The 20,661-nt window shown below is 48.7% G+C and overlaps 10 protein-coding genes across 10 annotated transcripts; 6 read left to right on the forward strand and 4 right to left on the reverse strand.

The window, feature by feature from the left end:
• Positions 1-447: 447 nt before the first annotated feature.
• On the forward strand, positions 448-2,426 carry N7487_011103 (uncharacterized protein; the record flags this gene model as incomplete). Its single annotated transcript, XM_056878833.1, has 3 exons — positions 448-747; positions 770-1,479; positions 1,556-2,426. 3 exons carry the CDS (start codon positions 448-450, stop codon positions 2,424-2,426), a joined length of 1,881 nt encoding a protein of 626 aa, XP_056724152.1.
• Positions 2,427-2,994: 568 nt separating this feature from the next.
• Positions 2,995-3,859, forward strand: N7487_011104 (putative short-chain dehydrogenase/oxidoreductase; the record flags this gene model as incomplete). The annotated part of the gene is made up of 2 exons (XM_056878834.1): positions 2,995-3,192; positions 3,251-3,859. 2 exons carry the CDS (start codon positions 2,995-2,997, stop codon positions 3,857-3,859), a joined length of 807 nt encoding a protein of 268 aa, XP_056724153.1.
• Positions 3,860-3,931: 72 nt separating this feature from the next.
• On the reverse strand, positions 3,932-4,975 carry N7487_011105 (Zn(II)2Cys6 transcription factor domain-containing protein; the record flags this gene model as incomplete). The annotated part of the gene is made up of 1 exon (XM_056878835.1): positions 3,932-4,975. The coding sequence occupies one exon, from the start codon at positions 4,973-4,975 to the stop codon at positions 3,932-3,934; it is 1,044 nt and encodes a 347-aa protein (XP_056724154.1).
• A 970-nt stretch (positions 4,976-5,945) lies between these two features.
• N7487_011106 (uncharacterized protein) lies at positions 5,946-9,984 on the forward strand (the record flags this gene model as incomplete). Its single annotated transcript, XM_056878836.1, has 10 exons — positions 5,946-6,126; positions 6,177-6,338; positions 6,413-6,529; positions 6,582-6,997; positions 7,061-7,193; positions 7,247-7,741; positions 7,791-7,964; positions 8,011-8,334; positions 8,383-9,494; positions 9,649-9,984. The coding sequence occupies 10 exons, from the start codon at positions 5,946-5,948 to the stop codon at positions 9,982-9,984; spliced, it is 3,450 nt and encodes a 1,149-aa protein (XP_056724155.1).
• A 520-nt stretch (positions 9,985-10,504) lies between these two features.
• N7487_011107 (SET domain-containing protein) lies at positions 10,505-11,611 on the forward strand (the record flags this gene model as incomplete). Its single annotated transcript, XM_056878837.1, has 2 exons — positions 10,505-11,323; positions 11,375-11,611. The coding sequence occupies 2 exons, from the start codon at positions 10,505-10,507 to the stop codon at positions 11,609-11,611; spliced, it is 1,056 nt and encodes a 351-aa protein (XP_056724156.1).
• A 285-nt stretch (positions 11,612-11,896) lies between these two features.
• Positions 11,897-12,763, reverse strand: mog1 (Ran GTPase-binding protein MOG1; the record flags this gene model as incomplete). The annotated part of the gene is made up of 2 exons (XM_056878838.1): positions 11,897-12,569; positions 12,687-12,763. The coding sequence occupies 2 exons, from the start codon at positions 12,761-12,763 to the stop codon at positions 11,897-11,899; spliced, it is 750 nt and encodes a 249-aa protein (XP_056724157.1).
• Positions 12,764-13,262: 499 nt separating this feature from the next.
• Positions 13,263-15,087, reverse strand: N7487_011109 (NYN domain-containing protein; the record flags this gene model as incomplete). Its single annotated transcript, XM_056878839.1, has 2 exons — positions 13,263-13,883; positions 13,939-15,087. The coding sequence occupies 2 exons, from the start codon at positions 15,085-15,087 to the stop codon at positions 13,263-13,265; spliced, it is 1,770 nt and encodes a 589-aa protein (XP_056724158.1).
• Positions 15,088-15,946: 859 nt separating this feature from the next.
• Positions 15,947-16,341, forward strand: N7487_011110 (heat shock 9/12 family protein; the record flags this gene model as incomplete). The annotated part of the gene is made up of 3 exons (XM_056878840.1): positions 15,947-15,980; positions 16,054-16,246; positions 16,299-16,341. 3 exons carry the CDS (start codon positions 15,947-15,949, stop codon positions 16,339-16,341), a joined length of 270 nt encoding a protein of 89 aa, XP_056724159.1.
• A 222-nt stretch (positions 16,342-16,563) lies between these two features.
• N7487_011111 (uncharacterized protein) lies at positions 16,564-17,424 on the reverse strand (the record flags this gene model as incomplete). Its single annotated transcript, XM_056878841.1, has 1 exon — positions 16,564-17,424. One exon carries the CDS (start codon positions 17,422-17,424, stop codon positions 16,564-16,566), a length of 861 nt encoding a protein of 286 aa, XP_056724160.1.
• Positions 17,425-17,595: 171 nt separating this feature from the next.
• cog6 (Golgi transport complex subunit COG6) lies at positions 17,596-19,897 on the forward strand (the record flags this gene model as incomplete). The annotated part of the gene is made up of 2 exons (XM_056878842.1): positions 17,596-17,886; positions 17,951-19,897. The coding sequence occupies 2 exons, from the start codon at positions 17,596-17,598 to the stop codon at positions 19,895-19,897; spliced, it is 2,238 nt and encodes a 745-aa protein (XP_056724161.1).
• Positions 19,898-20,661: the final 764 nt, after the last annotated feature.

Here is a 20,661-nt window from a genome sequence, read left to right on the forward strand (position 1 = left end):
AGAGGTCTGTCAACCTTGGAATACTCGAGAAGTCCCAACGTTGGGAGGTCCACAGGTAGGGCTATGAGAATGTTTTATTTTCTTACATCCAGTGCACTAGAGCTGGTTCATAATACATCGAATAGTGAATCCTTTACAACAACAGCCTGTACTACGACCTGCAAGATTAGATATTAACGTGTGATTGAGGTGGCACATGGAGTTGCGGGTTGCTCACGGTTGCCGTGCCAACGCATCCGTTGACAGCTCAACAGCCGGAGCAACATGGAACCAACCTTAAAGGAACAACGAAAACCATCGGGGCCTCCAGGACTGACGTGGTCAGCGCAGAAGCAGTGTCCCATCTCATTTAGAGAGACTGTCATCATCACCACCAGCGCCCATAAGGTCTCATTGATGGATTAAAAATCACGGGATTGTGTATTGCAATTAAACGACATCGCGACCATGGCAAGGATCAACACAGCAAACCCCCTGGTCAAAAACACACCTCACAAGGAGGCCACCCAGCGCAACATAGGAACATCCCAAAACAATCCACTGCCTAGAGAGCCATGTTTCAATTTCAGAAACACACCCAAGCACAATATGCTCATTAAGCCCCAAAGCCAGTCACGACGGCAGGCAAATGGCTCAAGTGGGTCGTTTGATATATTGCCCGACAGCGATTCGGCATCGGAAAGTGAATGTGGACATCACAGGTCTACCGGAAAGCAGCAAAAGCAAAGAACACTGGGACTCGCACGTGTGAACTCCTTACTCCTGCCAGCGAAGCGGGAGACCGCGTCCAGCCATCCGAAGAGAGACTGAAGATTACGACAAGGAGAACGACGTGCCAGAATATGCTACGGATGGATATCGAACTCCAGATTTAACACCAACAAGGCCGAATGCCTCACAGCCTTCAAGAAACAGAATGGATTACACCGCCGCAACACAGCCAGTGAATAACCACCAAGAAGAACAAGAGGAGCTTGGAATTAGCTCTGAAGAAGAAGATAGTTCTGACTCACTAGATGGGTTCATTGTCAGTGACAATGATGAGCTTAGCTCCTATGAGACATCGGATTCTGAGACACCCGGCACAGAAGACGAACCTAGCCCGGCTCCATCACCTGTCAGGTCACCAAGAAAGAGACTCATGCGTGGGAGAAGACCGATATCAGAAGCGGAATCAAACACCGCTGCGGATGACGAACCATCAATGGAACCGACGGAGGCGGTGATAGAGCTGAACCGATCAACTGAGAAACCAAAGGCAGTCGCCTCAACACCTGAAGAGTGCACACCAAATCTTGCAACCAGATTCAAATCTACATCCCCTGCCCGTAAGGTGGAGGTACCCAACCCACATTTTGATTCAAACTATCCTCTCTATTTCGGCCTCCACAACACCAACGACCTCATCCAGCACCTTGAGGATCTTGACCTGGACAGCGACAATGAATCTACATCGCAAACACAGCCGGAACGTTCCAAGTAAGTACGCGCGGGACCCGCATTAATGTGCCCTTCTAGACCCCCAGCAGTAACCCGTACTAACTACTTCTCACAGCTCAGAATCAGAGAATGAACTGCCATCGAAACTATATCCAAGTCACAAAAGCCTACCGCCAGTGACACCGTCACACGCGAAATCTCACATTTCCCTCAATCGCACCCTCAAATCGGTTGACAGGTCGCCGGGAATGGGTACTCCTATGACATTAAAGGCCAAGAAACAGGCCGAGGCGGCGCGGAAACGCGAGATCCGAGCCCAAATTGCCGAATTCAACCAAAGGAAGATCGGCTTTGCCGAAGAGTTCCTCCAGCACCTTGAAACTGCCTTCGATAACCAGATTACTCGCATGACCGAGGAAACCGGCGGCATCAAGATCATTTGGACGAAGAATTTCAGAAACACCGCTGGCCGAGCAACCGTACGTTCAGACAGAAGAGAAGCCGGCGTAGACGGACCCGGGAAACGGCGTCACCATGCCACCATTGAGCTCTCCGAGAAAGTCCTAGACACCGAAGACAAGATCCTCTGCACGCTGACACACGAGTACTGCCATCTCCTCGATATCTTGCTCACTAGAAACATAGCCAAGGGAACGGCCCAGCATGGTGCCAGCTTCAAGCAATGGGGTGACCGATGCGTCCGCGCACTGGAAGACCATCCCATCTATGGGGGCCGGGTTAAGGTCACGACTAAGCATACTTACGAAATCAACCACAAATACATCTGGGCCTGCAAGGCCCAGGATTGCGATTTCAAGGTCGGGAGACACTCGAAGAGTGTTGATCCAAAGCGTCAGTTCTGTGGCCGCTGCAGGGGTGTTCTCGAGCAGATCCAGCCGGTGCCTAGGGCTGTGATGCCTAGGAGGCCTGTTGCGAAGGTGATTGTTGCAGATGAGCAGAAGGAGATTGTGGTCATTGATCCTTGATATCTAATGGACCGGTTATGCTTGTAACTATCTGAGTATGACCAGTGAGGTTATCAATCAGCACAATGTAACGAATATATGAGTTTCTGACTATTTATTGAATTTTCTGGGATAATTTCCAGGTAACTAGGTGCTTCTTGTGAAGTAAACCACTTAGAATTGTTGGTCCCGCCTAGTGTGATTTCAAATCAATTAATTAAACCTGCAGTCCAACACACTACGATAGAAACAGATCGAACCTGAAGAATTTCAACAGTGAATATGTAAAGATCGATTCTTCACAACGGTTACCATATTTGGGTTAACCTCCACCAGTGGCGCGGTGGCCAGCTCGGCATTGATGCCTCAAGCTTACGCTGCCGACCAATCAGACCAAGCCAGGCTTCTAAGTTGTCCGCTTTGGGTTTAGTCTCCGCAAAGCTTCCATAGCATAGTTATCAGGATATTGAATGCGATGGCGAGTCCGAATTTTGAAGGCTATATAAATAGGAGTCTTTCTGGTTGGAAAGAATCGTAGAAACACTCATTATTCCTTGTCATATTCTCGTACCTCGACCCAATCCCCATAATGGCTTTTGGATACAAGAAAGTCCTGATCATCGGTGCCACCTCCGGGATTGGCAAAACTCTGGCCGACAAAGTTGTCCAGAATGGATCAAAATTAATTGTCGCCGGTCGCAGAAAGGAGAACCTTAACGAGATCGTCCAGCGATATGGCACTGACAAGGTCTCTGCAAAGGCATTTGACGTCATGCAGCTCGAGCAGGTAAGGTCACCCATGCCAAGCGAGATATGTCCCCAACTAACGTCCAACGAAAACAAAGATCCCACAATTTGCCTCAGAGATCATCTCGGAGAACTCCGATCTGGACTGTATCTTCGTCAACTCGGGTATCCAACGACCTTTCGACTTCTCTAAGCCGGAGACCGTTGATTTGGACATTTTCGACCAAGAACTGATCACGAACTATACATCCGCGGTCCGCATAACCAAAGCATTCCTCCCACACTTGCAGAGCCAGAAGACCGCAACAGCTATCGCATTCACGACGTCGCAAATGGCGCTCGTGCCCATGATGCGATGCCCGAATTACGGCGCTTCCAAGGCTGCTCTGCACCATTTCATTCTTGCTCTCCGCACTCAGCTGCAGGATGGTCCTGGGGATGTGAAGGTTTTGGAGATTTATCCCCCGGCTGTGCAGACTGAGCTTCATGATGCTAAACATCAGCCTGATTTGAAGGATGGACATTTGATTGGGATGCCATTGCAGGAGTTTGTTGATGAAGTTTGGAATCGGATCTCAGAGGGCGAGGATCAGATCCCTGTAGGGTCTGCGAGGGACATTTACAATGCGTTTGAGGTTAAGAGGCAGGAGTTGTATCGGGACATGACGGAGTTGCTTTCTGGGTTGTTGAAGCAGTTTTTGAGGTAGGAGCTTTGATGGTTTAGATGCATATAAAGATTAGATCAATATAGATATGGGACTCACGTTGTATCATCTTCCTTAGCTGTCAATGTAGGAGTTCACAGGCGGAGATGGAATTGAGGAGACAGCTTGTCCTTTACAAGCAGCCAGTATCAACCCACTGAAACAAGAAACATCATGAACACGACCCGCAGCCAATCCATTCGACCACTCATTTAATGAAACCATAGAGCTCTTAGAGTCCGACAGTGCATCTTGCCATGCTGTCCCAGAATTCTCATCCCACAAATTTGTCCGTAAATCAAACGGCAACGAGTCTATAAACGGTGTCCGAACTGTATAGTTCCTCGTATACAATGAGTAAGCACTGTGTAGCATGAAGCAGACAATAATCGTCCGTCGAACACTCTCAGCAAGGAGCCAAGCACATCGAGGACTAAGGGTTTGCGGAAGTTGAATAGGTGCCTGTTGCCACAGTTTCCCACCGATTCCCGCCAGCATAACACTGATCGCTTCTGAATATGGACATGCATTGCCGTCTTCATTGAGAACTAACATACATTGGATCAATACCAAGGCTTGACTGCATGCCAATAGTTCTTCAAATGTCGCAGCGTGGCATAGTCGGCGACATAGGTCTGCTGAGTATTGCCGGAGCATTGACAACAGAGTAACGCTCACGCGACCCGTTTGCCCCGTTTGCATATTAAGTCTGCAGATATTGTGGACCTCACGAACAGGGGTTGGCAGACCATTTGGATAAAGATCAGGGTGAATGAAAAGTGTCTTCCTGGTTTCTGCAAAATTGGCCGGTAAATCCCGCAACCCGGAAACAAGAAATCGAATGATATTTGGATCATATTCTTTCGCAATTTCTAATTTCAGGGGCGCATGTATTCGGGGCGTGGGAGTCGCGTTCACAATTGAGCGATTAGGGCCCCGGCCAGAAGATGGCTTTCGAGTAGATTGTATTGTAAGAGGTGCATTCACATATTCACAGGTGATGTCTTTGCCCAGACACCTGCTGCATCGGGGCCAGCCTTGGTCACATCGCCGCTTGCCTTTGATGCAGGCTTGGCATGACCTGCGTAATGTCACTTGCTTTGAACGATCAACAGGCATTGCTCAGGTGGTGAGCTACAGGTATGCCGAGGTTAAAGATACAGTTTGCTGATCAATTCCGACTTTCCAAGAGCAATTCTGAGGTCTGACTGGTCCGCCACCGTTGAGATTAGTAATATCATCGTGCCGCACCTGGACAGGTTCATGTCAAACCAACATATGCTGTAGGGATACTTGCATGTCGCGTTCAACTATAATCATGCATGATGAAAAAAAAGATACTTTAGGAATGCCTGCTGACAACCAACTAATAATATTTGCCTGAATTCCAGGGCATCAACACCATTTTTTAAGCCTGTGAACGACAGCAGACTCGGCAGCTTTCCTATCCCGTGAACACGTCTGCGGCTGGGAAAACGACAGCGAACATACTCGCTTGTCCGGATCTAGAATTAGGGTTACCACTATCTCCCTTGGAGTTAGCAACAATGTTGACAATAACACTGCTTCGGGTGCCAGCCCCCAAATTACACCAATCGCATTGGTTCTCTGAGCCGGAACTAAGAACCACTTGACGGCATCAAAAAAAAAAAAAAGAAGAGACTACTCCGTAGAGGCTCCACCTCTCGACTTAGCGAACTGATAGAGGAAAAAAAGACCAATAAGCAGTTTTTATGGTCTAATAGTAGGTTTTAGTATGCTGGAGCCGTATGTTGTTGGTTCGTGTATTTCATATCAACGCCGGGATTAGCTCTGAAGGGATTAGTCTTGGGGGTCGTGCAGCTTATGGTTGGTTCATCCATGCCCAATTCGGACGTGACTATACACTGCCGAGAAGATAAGTCCCACCAATTTCTACTTGCAGCCCGTTTTGTTCTACGGAAATACGTGGCACCCCTTGCTTTTGAGGTAGAGCCTAGTGCTTATGGGTTATATCAAGCTGAGTATTTATCACGAGAGCCTAGATGTCTTTTATCTTACTTTCTGTGTGCCCCTCGAAACATACGTCTAGCACCCAGAACGAGAAACAATGTCAAACTTCACAGAGAGGACGGACAATTATCCGAATCTGAGTCGTCCGCTCGGATCAATGAGATCAGAGTATGATGTCGTGATTATAGGATCTGGCTATGGCGCTGGAGTAGCGGCAAGTCGAATGGCTCGAGCAGGGAAGAGCGTCGCAGTGCTAGAACTTGGCTGGGAAAGAAGATGTATGGATCGAGAGGCTTCAATCAAAACACCATCACTAACATTCCCATAGCTGGTTCATTTCCACTTACGTTCTCTCAATGTCTGAAAGATATGAGCATCTCGGGAAGTACTACAAAGAGCTCCTTCATCTCAAAGTGGCTATCGTCTGGAGACCCTACGCGGCTTTTCCAAGTATTTTTGGGTGATGGACAGCATTCTTTTGCAGCTCATGGTAGGTGAAACTCATGCCCCCAGGATTCATGAAAAACAAAATCCAACAGCTTTTTTTTTGGCTTGGAATCATAGGCCTTGGAGGCTCTTCATTGATCAATGCCGGAGTTTTCCTAAAAGCGGATGAAAGAACACTTCAGATGAGCCCATGGCCATCGGAGATCAGGGACGATCCATCTACGCTCGATGAATGTGAGTTATCCATGGATATGGAGAATATCTCACGACCTATAACTAAATGCAGACTACACACGTGCTGAAACAATGCTGCAACCGTCCACATATCCGGATAATTCAACCCCAAGTAAACTCGAGCATCTTCGAGAAGAGTCGAGATGGCTTGGAGAGAAGAATAATTTCTACCGAGTACCGCTGACCATCTTTTTCCATAATGGCCGCAACAGGGCAGGTGTCCCTATGCAGGCAAATAGACAATCAGGCCATGAGTGCACTGGTCTTAATGACGGTTCGAAAAACTCAGTGGCAACAACTTATCTTGCAGATGCCTGGAATTGGGGAGCTGAGATATTCTGCGGATGTGAAGTTCAATTTGTAGAGAAGACGGACGGAGGAGGCTACACTATACACTTTGCCTGGCATGGCAGTGGGAGGTCGGTGTTTTCGGATCATTTCAAGGAACAACTCTTTTGGGTCAAAGCAGTAAGTACTGAATACACCTTCAGAACTAAGCATCTCAACTCACTCTATCTGCTTCAATTGCAGAAGGAATTCTGTTTTCTTGGGGCCGGTGCTTTAGGAACTACTGAAGTCTTGCTTCGGTCGAAGCAGCGCGGCCTCCATATGTCACCGCTTGTTGGAAGAAACCTCTCTGGGAATGGCGATCTTTTGATATTTGGTATGTTCTTTCCTATAATATAAATCTAGGCACATTTGACTTACAGATTCAAGGTTACAATGGTGGTGCCAATATCAACGGGATCGCCCGTGACTCTTCGCGGGCCCCCCCTGGAACAACCGTCACTGCTGTTATTGATAATCGAGTCGTGGATCCACTGAAAAATCCCCTGTCTGGATACGTTGTCCAAGATGGGTGTATTCCTGAGATGTTCAACCCAGTAATCCAAGTCATGCTAACCCTACAGACCATAAAGAGCCAGGCGCTGTGTTGTCTTTGGAACCCTCGCCAAGAAGCCAGGAAGGCCATTGCCTCTCTCAAGTCTCTTCTATTTGGCCCGTATGAATACAATGGATCTCTTCAGCGGACTTCAACTTATCTTGTGATGTCTCATGACAGCAACGAGGTAACGTTGACCTTGAAGGATGATCAATTGTGCCTGAGGGGTCCGGCAGAAGGTCGATCTGAGCATTTCAAATGGATAAAAAAGATGTTCAAGGAGCTTTTTGCTCGCACAGGAGCAAATATGGGATTTTCATATTATTACGGTAAGAGTCAATAAAAGCCACCACAAAACCACGCTAAACATAGCCAAAGGTCGCCACCAGGAGGAAATTACAGTCCATCTACTTGGCGGAGCCAACATGAGCAATGATGGAACTGGATATGGAGGTGTAACAAACCATCTAGGAGAGGTCTTTAGTGGCTCTAATGGTGAAGTATACAACGGCCTCGTGTGCTGTGATGCATCTATTATCCCGACGGCCCTAGGTATGTTGAAAGGAAAGGTTTTACGGCCATGTACTGATTCTAACAGGTGTGAACCCGCTGGCCACAATATCCGCCCTTTCCGAGCGATCCGTCAACTTGATCACTGAGAGATCTGGATTGTCAATTGATATGGAGACCACCAACCAACCTTTGAATGCATACAGCAAGCCTAATGTATCATGGGATCCCCAAGGCCAACAAGACACCAAGAAAGGACCCCAGTCCATAGGATGGCAGTTTACAGAGATTATGCATGGTTACATTAGTATGGGGTCGGAGATCGGAGACTTTGCACTTTCTGAGAGGGCAGGAAAAGGCTCATCTTGCGCGATGCGGATGTTTCTTACAATCGAACTCTGCCGACGCAGAGGTAAGAAATTGGGAGAGCCCTCTAGTAGTATAATGCTCACATGTATAGATTTACAATACCAAGGAGCATGCACCGGGACTATTTCTTGTCACGCATTATCCAGAGCCGCTCTCAAGATTGTCGATGGGACGGTGGACTTTTTCACGCCAATAGAAGAGAATGCCGAATCATCAGGCATTTCATATCACCTAAAACTTCTTTCGGTGGAAGGGATACAGTACCGCTTGGAAGGGCACAAGCTCATCGACTCAAACATAGCATTCTCCGTCGGAAAGACATGGGAAGCGACAACTACGGTGAACGTCAATGTCACCCGACTGGATGGGACAAATGTTGGAGCCGGAGCCCTTCATATCTCATTGCTAGACTTCAAAAAGCAGATGAGAACATTTCGGACGACAATGGTCTTCCAGATCAGTCTTATCGTGGCGTTGATGTGGTTTTTACTTTCTTTTGTGTACCACATCAGTCTCTTCTTCTTTCGCCCTTTCGTCCACATGCGCTTCCCTCAGATCCCAACCAAAGCCACCAATTCAAAACAGTCACCTTCTACCTCTTACAACATCACAACAAGCGATGGGGTACAGGTACGCCTTGATACATACGACCCACTTCCTATACAAAAGGCAGGCGGGCCAGAACTCAACTCCAACCTTTCACCAGTCCTAGTTTTACCCGGTGTCACCGGGGTCGGCGCAATGCATAATTTGTTTTCACTGCCGTTCTTGCGCTGCAACATGGTTGAGTATTTTACGCAACGTGGATACCGATGCTACGCACTCACTCCTCGTTGGGGCAGTGCCCCCGCCGTTGCTGAGAAAAGCACTGTCTTCGATTGCCGTCTTGACGTTGCTGCTGCAATAGCTTACATCCGTGACAGAGAGCGACAGAAGCCCTATGTGGTAGCTCATTGCCAAGGCTCTGTGGCTCTCTGCATGGGGCTGCTGGATGGAACTATCCAGAGTAGCCAACTTCTCGGTATTACTGCCAACTCAGTCTTCATGAACCAGGTCTTTGGGTATTGGAACTCCCTCAAAGGCAGAACGACTCTGCTGATCCAGTTGTACGAATTATTGGCTGGGAATTACTTCCCGATAGCCACCAGTCTTAAGAGTGCTCTTTTCCAACGATTACTCGACACTCTCCTTCGTTTCTATCCTGTTGGCCACCCAAAAGACCTCTGCACATCTACGGCGTGTCGCCGGACATCTTTCGCTTTTGGGTTGTTATGGAATCATGAGAACCTTGATATGGATCTTCATGACAACATCCACCAATTTTTTGCGGGGACCCATACAAAGCTTCTGAAGCAAGTGGTTCGCAGTGGAACTCGGGGAGTCTGCTTGGATAATGATTCATGCCCCCCTTTTGACAGCTGAGAATTTGCAACGGCTGCAAGGGTTACCGATTCTCTTTGTCACGGGTACGGAGAACCAAGTATTTAGCCCTGAGTCTACACTGAAGGACTATGAGTTGTTGCGGCGACAATTTGGAGAGAGACTTTATCGCCGATTTCTAGCCGAGGGGTACGGGCATCTTGATCCTATTATGGGAAAACATGCGGCTGAGGATGTATATTGGAGGATCTTTGCGCATTTGAGATGGTGTACCAAAGAGATGGAAGATATGGATTTGCAGGCCACCAAATGACGAGAGAGATGATCATTGAAGTTGAAGGGATACGCATAGGGCTACACCGCTGCGGCTCTGCAGGGATTCAAATGCCCACCCCCTTGAAGCCCTTCAAGGCCTCTTCATCGACATTACCGAAATATACTTTGATTCAGATGACGAGAAGACAACTGATTGGGCCTTTGCAACATCGGAGAACTGGACAGCTCCAAAATGAAGCTACGTATATAGCCCATATAACCTACTACCAAGCCCTGGCCAAGTGAATCCTGCAGTCAACTAAAGTGGATCAATTAGACTACTCCGCTAAAAATCCAGGTCAACCAATAAAATCGACGAATCTATACTCGTGTGTGGGCCCCCAATCACTCGCAGTCGCTTGGATAACCTCGCTGCCCTTACGTTCCCGGGAGGCGAATCAAACGACCCACAAGCTACGAACCAAACTTGGCCCATAATGGATCGAAGAATTTGCCGTCGAAACTGACGTGAAACCCCCCCAAAGCACACCTAGACATACCCAAAGCACCAACCCATCATGTCCAAAGTCGTATATATCACCACGGAACCCTCAGACCGGACTCGTGTAAAAGGAATCACCCAGACACCCGATTGGATCCACCCGCAGCTAATCGAAAGCACCGACGCGATCAAAGGCCGCCAATTCCGCGTTTCCGGTCCCATCCCCAAAGGCGCCTGTCTCCTCGTTGATCCCCCCTACGCAGTCATCCCCGTCGTCGACGAACCCGCCCACAACGACAATCTCATCTGCAGCAACCCTGCTTGTAATCGTCCGGCACCTTGTCACACTCGGACTTCATGTCCGAATGCCTGTATTCCGGATGTGACGTGGTGCGGGAGCACATGTCGTGATGCAGATAGTCTTCGACATGGGTTCGAATGCGCTTGGCTCAAACGCTATGCAGGGACTATTCGATCTAAACGGAGTGAATATGATTTTGGCATGCTGTGGGTGATTCTTCGGTTGCTTGCTGCGCGACATTGTCAATTACATGATGGGAGAGATGTTGGTGTTGAGTCGACGGGGAATTGGAAACATGGATGGAGTGGTATTGAATCGCTCTGTGGTTCGGAAGATACCTGGCCTCATGACATGGTTCGATCCTGGTCTGCTCTTGTGAAGAAGTATTTGAAGAGTAGTCCTACTCTTCCCCATGAGATGAGTGCAGATCGTGTTCTTCATCTCATTTGTCAGGAAGAGGCAAACTCATTTGGTCTTTACCCACGAGAAACAGGCATTTTCCCCCTGCCGAACCCTCCTGTCGATCGAGGGGAGCAATACGCTGCTGCTGTTTATCCCACTGCGGCAATAGCTAATCATTCGTGTCTGCCAAATGTAGGAATTCTTTCCCCTAATTTGTGAAAGTAAATACTAATTCACCACCAGATCATCCATAAAGCCGACGATAAAGGCCGCATGGTCTTTACCGCCTCCCGCGACATTTTTCCGGGCGAGGAATGTTGCATCTCGTACTTCGACTTGACACAATATACCGATCTTACTTCGCGTCGCGAACATCTTCGGAAATCGTTCCGTTTTGTGTGCCAGTGTGAACGATGTGTTTCTGAAGAATCCGCAGAGGAATCAACAGAATGGACTGCAATGCCAATGATGGATATGTGAACATGACTGACTATAAAATGACTAGATCTATAGAAACTTACTAGATAGCACTATACCACAATACAACCTTTGATTTACGTATAGATCAACATACACCTATGTCATCTTTTAAACGCACGGAATAATCTTGCAAGTAAATTGTTTTATTTCTATCTACCGCAAAGCGCAAACGGTGCTTATTCCATATCCCAAACCTCTAGCTATTACAGCCATATCCTCCCAATAAAATCCCCATCCCAATCCCAATCCACGATCTGTCATCCACATCCATATAAAAAAAGACATCTAAACAAAGAGACCCCAATCACAAATCTCCAATCTCCCAATCAAAGCCCCAATAGTCTCCTCCGCAACAACCTCCTCAAGCGACAAACCCCTAGGGTCACCACTCTTATCAAACTCCTCATGAGGCACATTAAAGAAAACCAACAAATCCGTCTCCTGCGCCTCAAGCCTAACAAGCAAGAAATGACACGTCAACCTCGAAACCTGCGGCAAACCACTAGAATCCCCATTCGCCTGCGCACCCAACACTCCGGCATCCGCAACACCAGCAGCAGACCCATCAACAGACGTAGGGACACGTCCACCGCTACCTCGCACCGGCGTCGTGAAAGAGACAACGCCACGATACGCCTTGATAGCGGAAGCGGGGGTAGGTGAGGATGAAGCAAGTTGGACCTCGACACGCGTGGGCGACGTGATCACCTGCATAGTGTCGCCTTCGTCGCAGAGATCGTGCAGGTGGTACAGGGCAGCTGCTTGGTCAACTGTTTCTGCTGTTGCGGGCGCTGCGCTACCGCTGCCTGGGGCGGCGGTGGGTTGTTGGTAGTTGAGCGCGGCGAAGGTGTTTAGAGCTTCGGCTTGCGGGACGCGCTGGTTGATTTCGATGATTAGGTTGGAGAGGGTTGTTGGTGAGAGCCATAGCTCTTGGTGGTCGGGGACCTCGCGGAGGGTACTGGGGTTGGGTGTTAGTTTTGGGGTTTATGTTTGATTGGGATGTTCTGGAATGGGATTGGGAATGGATTGAAGAAATAAAATGGGAATTTGATGCATAGGAAGGTTATATACTAACCTCGCATCAATCCAGCCTTGGGGCACGACGCCTCGAATGGCTCCGCCGAAGAAGTCTTGATCTGTGAATTGAGACATGATGGAATTGATTTGTTGTGATTGTAAGATGAAAGATTTTTTTTTCTTTTTCTTTCTTCTTTCTTTTTGAAAGAATGTTCTGCTGGTCGTGCAAGATCAAATCCAAATTCTTCGAGATAAATTGCGGATTTTTTCGCCGGTCCGTTTTTGCCTTTTAGTTTGAAGCTCAACAATGCAGAAGAAGACAAGGGATATTGGAGAGTAGCACTGATTGACAAGGACTATATAGTTCCAGAATGGAGAAACCTTTCAGGTAGACGAGCAGACGTGCATGAGGCAACAAGTGCGGGCGGGTGTTTTCCGCCCAATGACGTTGGGCGGTTTGGCGATTTGGCGGGGTGTTGACTCAAATATACGAAACTACGGGCTACAAGCTATATTAATCGAATTTTGAGTCAAAAATATAAGGAATTTGAGTCATGGTAGCTATAATCTTTGATTTCATTCAAATGGAAAGATGAAGTAAATCCCCTTTGAGAGCAGAATCGGGATTCGCCATTCACTCAAATAGCTCCTCCACATAACGGTCTAGCTCGACCAGCTTGAAGCGGTCTCCCCACCGAGTCCGAAACTCCTTTTTTCGGTAAGCATAGCTTGTTCCCTGCGAGAAGCTCACAAGCTCAACATTCCAGCCGCGCTGCAGCGCGCGCTCGACCATCTTCATGAACCCACCAGAGAACTCGGCCACGGCCGCATCCCCCGTCGCCAAAACAATAGTCGCGGGATCTTTTGTGTCCAAAAGACTCTCCAAAATCTTCAGGTGCAGAATTTCGTCCACACCCTGTTCGACCCATCGCTCTCCAGAGGCGGCGACCGTTTCAGGACCGCTAGATGCACCCTGAGAACTGGAGCCATGGGGTTTCCAGGACTTGTTATTGCGACGGGGGGTGACGGTCTTCGCCTTATGCACACGCTCGAGGATACTGGTTTCGTAGCCGAGTCTCTCGGCTTCTTCGACCGAGGGAAGACGATCCGAGCCGACCAAGACTCTCTTGGCGGCCTGGCGGCCGCGTTCCATGATCAATGAGAGGTTTGCGAAAGACATATGAACGCGACGGATTCGACTGGAGAGAGGGATATTGCGCGAGATTTTCACCGCATCGTGAAATCCCACCATGATCTGAGATGAATTAGCTTGAGATGGGATTTTTGGTAGAGGGGGGACTGAAATGTACATTTGACATATCAACAAAGATATGAATGGGAAGTGAATCAATACTCTCGATAGGACGGTGTGGCGAAATCTGCCCTACTTGAGACACAATTTTGGCATAGGCGGGAAAGTGGCCGAGGAGTCTGGTAATCAAGGTGGTTCTTCGGTCCGCGGCCGATAGGTGTAGGGTAGACCGCACACGAGCACCTCCAGAAGCAAGCCCTTGTATGGTGTCGGCATTCAGTGTCCAGTCATTATCCTCAAATGATGACGGTGGGGTATCATAACGGCGAGTCTTCGCGTCAAGCGTGCCGACTTGAGATGGTACAAATTGGATGCCGACAGGTTTCTCAGAAATGGGATGATCGAACACAATGCTTGTGTCCGATTCAAGCCCAGCGCTTTCTTCAGATGTGATTGGATTGTTGCACGTGTTTTGCTGGAAATATTTTCCGCGAGACCGAGACTTGGGTTTTGCCGTGGGAGTACCATTCGGATCACCAACTCTGGCTCTACCAAACGTCTCCGGCGGGGTCCGTGGAATACCAAATTTCACATTGGTACTGGTTCCAGAAGGCTCATGAACAGAGGTCCGCCTCAAGATAGTGAATGATTGACCCTCAAAATTGATAGGAACCCCTGCCACATGGGCATTTGGGCGAGAAGAAGAATAGGAGGTATAGCCAGTGGCGGTGTCCTTGAGGGCCCGGGGATTTGGCTTGTTGATGATGCGAGAGGTGTTGGACAAAATGGGGACAGATGTTTCAATTCCAGGGGGACCAGGGAATGAGACCCTTTTGGCCGGTATTTCCACTGAGGTAGGAGGAAGTTCTTCAAGTGATGACTGAACCTTCTTCAGCTCAGACTTGGTGGTCTCTGCGGCCCCTAAAGTTGGTGTGACGACCGCAGGAGCGGGGGCCCCGTTGAAAAGCTCCCAAAGAGCACCAAAGTCACCAAGCTTTGGGTTACTCCGGTTAGAGATAAGATCCACGAGCCTCCCATTGGTAGTGTAAAAGGGATCACCCTTGGCTTGTGGTTCACCAAGCGAGGGGATTGTAGATTCATTGTGGCGACTAGGTTTCGCAGTGCAGCCATCGACAGGCGACCGTAGTAGGTCATGCACTGGAGTGAAGTCCCAGTTTAAAGGGATAGGGGAGTCCGATGCAGTCATTGACAGCTGATGAGACAGATGTAGCGGATGTGTAACGGGTTCGTGTGTTGGAGTTTGGATGGTAGCAAACGAAAGAATGATGAATTCAACGACTTGTCACCAGGATAATGATCCAGTTGATAATCACAGAGAACAAGACAATAATGCATGAAGAAGCACAAATCTTAGCCACATAGTGAGTTAGAACGAAAAGATGAGGAATGAAACAAACAAGTTGATCGGAGATGGACGACCTCAGTTGATGCCCAAACAGGTGACGGAGGCGGTGGATGGTTCTGCCAAATCTTGTTGACCGCCTGATATTATTTGTTCCTAATTAGGCTTAGTTGTCCCTGGAGGTGTGGGGTCTATATTGTATCATGTGACTATCCAACACGATAGCTGAGAAACAATCACGTGCTATTTAAACTTCAAAGTATTGGCATCTGAATATCTTCATGACGTCATCCCCAGAACATCAAGAAATCGAACGAACCGAGAGCATGATGCCATCGGGTACCACAGCCTGTATTTCGTGAAAGATCATCTACAGCTGAGCCTTAGGAACCATAATGATTGGAGGGCCCATTATTTAATTTGGAGGTTGTGGTTAGCCCGGGGTCCCGGCTCAAATAGACCTGTGTACATATTGCCTAGCTGGTATATGGTGTCTATTGTGAATAAAGTAAGTTGATCACGACGGCAAACACGAAAGACGTCATGTAGTATCTGTTTTCGAGCTCGCAATCAGGGCAAACAAATATATACATATATAAACCTGCTCTTTGCCTCCTCGGCTGTTCCTTCATCAACAGCTTTTACTTCAACCAAAGTACACATTTATCTACTTTCACCCACCAAACACCAATCAATATTCATCATGTCTGACACCGGTCGCAAGGATTTTACCACTAGTATGTGACAGTGTCTTATCTGCCTATCAAATTGTTATATTATGACATCGTTATTGACCACTTCTTCCCACAGAGGCCAAGGAGGAGATCACTCCCGACTCCACCAAGTCTACCCAGGACAAGGTCAAGGAGACTTTCACCGACACCACTGACCGTGCTACCCGCGGCTTGCAGACCGATGATAGCAAGGGTGTTGGCCAGGAGGCTTTCGACAAGGCCCAGCGTGCCAGTGACAACCACGGCCACGGTGGCGCCACCGGTTCCATGTAGGTTACTCTGTTCTGGAACCAAATAATCATACTCTAACCATACCTCTAGTGGTGACAAGGTCAAGGGTGCGCTTGGCCTCGGCGGCAACTAAGATGGTTTTTCTTAGGTGAGTGGCCATTATCATGGTCATTCCATGACTTCGGATAGCCTTGCTGTCGAGACTCATGAGTTCACGATACCATTTGCGTTTTTTTATTAGCCAAATGACCTACTCTTTGAATCCATCATATTTTCAAGTGAAAGAAGTTCATTATGTAGAACAAACATTGTAGAAGGCCAAAGGATGTAGAAAGCTGGCTTTAGTACCGCTCACCTATAGTGCCATTGAATCTCGTTGTCGTCTAAGTTGGCTAAGCTCACGCTCTAGTTCTTTATACTTTGCCTGTGCCCCTGGGGTATCCTTGGGAAGATCATGGAACGCCCTCACACGGCCTTGCAGGGCCTTGACCGTCTCCCGCATCCTGATAACGTTCTCCTCCTCCGCAATCAGCTCATCAATAGTCGGTCCCCGGGGCTGAACTTTCTCTAGTGAGGAAATACGATCCTGGTACTCCCCGACCTTGATTGCAAGTGTTTTTGTGCTGCGTGTCCACTCCGATGTCAAGCTTTGTGTATCGGATGGTGTCTCATACGCCACATCGGTCTTCAATTCCTCAAGCTCCGCCTGTAACCGTGCCAGCTCTCTCTGGAGATACCGATGCAATGTATCGACCTTTGCAATTTGTTCCTGGGCCTCGAACTCCTCCACCGTGAGCTCCACAATCGACTGCCCCAGATCCCCCGGGCTCGGATTTAAGGTATTGCCCAGAGCTGCGGCGGAGTCGGCGAGGTCCTCTAGATCACGTCTTCCTTTATCATCCAAACACATCTCGACTTCATCAAGAAGTTGATTCTTCTGTTGTTCGTGGGGATCTTTGCGTTCGAACTCTTCCCGCCTTCTGTATGCATCAACAGCATCTTCGCGTGCGCAATGTTGTAGAGTGGCTTCTTCATCTGCAGCATCATTGGCTGCAGCTAGAGTCAGGAGGACGCGGAGAGTATCTTCATTACGCTCGAACTTGGGGACCGGTTTGGGCGCGTATTGTCGATTGAGCCAGGAGTTCACGTACGCCCAATCTTTAGCTTGAATAGCGGCCTGGCGGGCCTTAGCCGGCGAAACGAGTGGACTATCCATGGGATCAGGTAGCAATGAAATTCTATAAATGAGTGGATTGAAACAAATCAGGAGGGGAAAACAAATAGAGTATTGTTGACGATAAGATACCGCGAAGGCGGTCGATGCGCCAAGTGCGAGGTTGTCCTCTACTTCCCCTCGCCGACTCTCCGCTGCGTTGCTCGAACAACAATGACCAGCTACTTTACAGCAAGTGGCAGCGCCAGTAATGGAGCTAATACACCGACACCATCATCTCCATTGTCCCCGCCAATGCAGCGCCCGACAGCCCTCACTAATCGGTTGACAACGGTTCTATCGGCATCGTATGCGGACTCGGACATTCGGGACTCCCTCGAGACTTTAAGCTTGAGGGGCATTCACAACACTGCAGAAACACGTCGGCAACTACGACTAGATGTGCAAAAAGAAGTTGTCGATTGCAATGCGGAGATTGTTAAGGACTTCGGGAAAGTGGCAGAGGTGAGACTCCCATTGCTCCTTTAGAGATCGGGACCTGGAAGTCTAATTCGAATGGCAATAACAGCAATTGAGACGGATAGGAACGGTGGTCTCAACACTTAACCAGACATGCGACGATATGCGCAAACGAATCAACCTCGCAAAGCAGGATACCACGCCGGTACTCGAGGAAGCCAGCGCCCTGATGGCACAGAAGAAAGAGACCGAGACCAAACAACAGCTGTTGGAAGCCTTTTCGAAACATTTTTTGGTTCCAGAAGAGGATCTATTGGTTTTGACATCGGCCGAAGAACCCGTTGATGAGCGGTTCTTTGACGTGCTTGCTCGTGTCAAGCAAGTGCACCACGATTGCGAGGTCTTGCTCGGCGGCGAGAATCAGCGACTGGGCTTGGAGGTAATGGAATTGAGCACCCGGAACCTCAATTCAGCATACCAGAAACTCTACCGATGGGTCCAGAAAGAATTCAGGTCCCTGAATTTAGAGGACCCTCGCATCAGCAGTACGATCCGCCGCGCTCTACGGGTGCTGGCAGAACGCCCGAGTCTATTCCACAGCTGTTTAGATTTCTTTGCGGAGGCACGGGACTATGTGCTGTCCGATGCTTTCCACTATGCACTAACTGATGCTGTTTCGGGAGCCAATGGGCCCAGCGCCGGTGATCACACCGTCAAACCGATTGAGTTCTCAGCGCATGACCCACTCCGGTACATTGGTGACATGCTTGCGTGGGTGCACTCGACAACTGTATCAGAACGAGAGGCTCTTGAGTCGTTGTTTGTTGATGACGGGGACGAACTCGCTCGGGGGATCCAGGCCGGCCTGAATAGTGAGCCCTGGTCGCGCATCGATGAGGACCAGGAAGTTGCCTTTGATGGCCAAAAGGCACTTAATGACTTAGTTAACCGCGACCTTACTGGGGTGTCTCGATCACTGCGACAGAGAATAGAGCTCGTCATTCAGAGCCATGAGGACCCTATTACTTGCTACAAGGTTGTAAGCTTGCTGTCTTTCTACCGCTCAACCTTCACTAAACTAGTGGGCGCACAATCACACTTGGTGGACCTGATCCAGACCTTGGAAAAGTTCACTCTTGGCCACTTTGAGACATTGATGCGCGACCAAATCAGCGCCTTGGCGGGTGACAATATTGCCCTGACTCCACCAGACGACTTGTCGCCCCCACAGTTCTTGTTAGATGCATTGGAAGGCTTGGAATCACTGATGAAGACCTATGAGGCTTCCGTTGGACCAGAAGATTCATCTCCAGATGCGAAGGAGAACCCATTCACTTCTGTCCTCCGGGCTGCCTTCGATCCATTCTTGACACTAGCCCGGTCCTCATCCGATGAACTCCAAACCACCACAGAGCAGTCTATTTACCGCACCAATATTCTACTTGCAGCCCGTGCCGCTGTGTCACCATTCCCCTTCGCCAGCTCCACACACGTCCCTCCTATTTCCGCAGCTTTATCAACCCTACGCAGCGACCTTCTCGACACCCAGCATCAATTCCTCCTCGAGTCCTCTGGTCTCCAAACGCTCTTAGAGGCCCTCGAGCCTTTCTCCGATACCGCGGATGAAAAGACCGAGAAGCCAGACCAGCAGAAACCCCACCTAGCCGACCTGGCCAGTCTCGCAGCCTTCCAACCGGAGTCCTTGATTACATCCAGCCAACAACTCGACGACTTCCTCCCATCTGCACTTATGGACGCAACCGATAATTTGAAGCGTGTCCAAAGCCTTTCCCTTATTCAGAGCGTCACTGAGGATGCGGTCGAGGCATTCTGCCGTGATTTCGAGTTCGTCGAAGGCATGATTATTGCCGCCGATGAGGCGCGAGGAACCGTGAATGTGGCCATTGGAACCGGGACCAGCGTTAGTGGCCGGAGTGGTAAATCCGATGGTAGGATAGAAACAACTGGGAAGGATGATGAAGAGGGCGATGAACAATGGAGTTTGAGATCGTTGTTCCCTCGAACGACAGGGGAGATCCGAGTGTTGTTGAGTTGATCCATATATACCCTACTCCGTATACAGGTTGTACTTAATGCGTTATCTAAATGTACAATGACCAAACGAGGTAGCTACACAGCCCCGGAAAGCCAATTTCTAGGTACTTTTTGACCCGGCACTAGGTGGGCTCGGTTGAGTGCCTATTACAACGCAGACAGACATCTGACACCCGTTTTCTTGTTTCGACATGGCTGTTTCCTTTAAATCCAGGCAAAGCAGTGCCAATTTCATACTCAATATTCAATTCGGCTGAGCCATAAATTATGTAGATCTTTCCTAGGTCAGCACGTAAGAAACGAGGTACGTACTTTAGTAAGGTACCCCCACCAGGGACGCCCAGTAAGAACGCAGATTGACGTTTGGCTCCCATTATGAGGTTTCCCAGAGACCTACATATGTACATGCTGAGCCATAATTTGTGTCTATATTTAGCACATAAGACCAATAGAACTGAAGATTGACGTCTGGCTCCCATTATGAAGTTTCAGTCAACGTAGACCACAGACCTACATATGTGCATACTGAGCCATAATTTATAGCAAGAATAAGCCAGAATTCATCTGCCCACAACGAGGAAACAAACAAAACGCAGATGATAGCCCCAGGATTTGGTTTATACTACTACCGTAGTGCTATCAAGTTTATGCATGAGTCTTGTCGTGATCAAACATGGAACTAAAATATCTAACACATTTGGCAGCCAAGTCCGGATGCCTTAGAGGGACAAACTCGGACACGGCATCTAAGTTGACAGGGGAGAG

This window comes from Penicillium crustosum (assembly GCF_028827405.1).
Source record: "Penicillium crustosum strain IBT 35664 chromosome Unknown utg000005l_segment0_segment0, whole genome shotgun sequence".
In the NCBI taxonomy this organism is placed as follows: Eukaryota; Fungi; Ascomycota; class Eurotiomycetes; order Eurotiales; family Aspergillaceae; genus Penicillium; species Penicillium crustosum.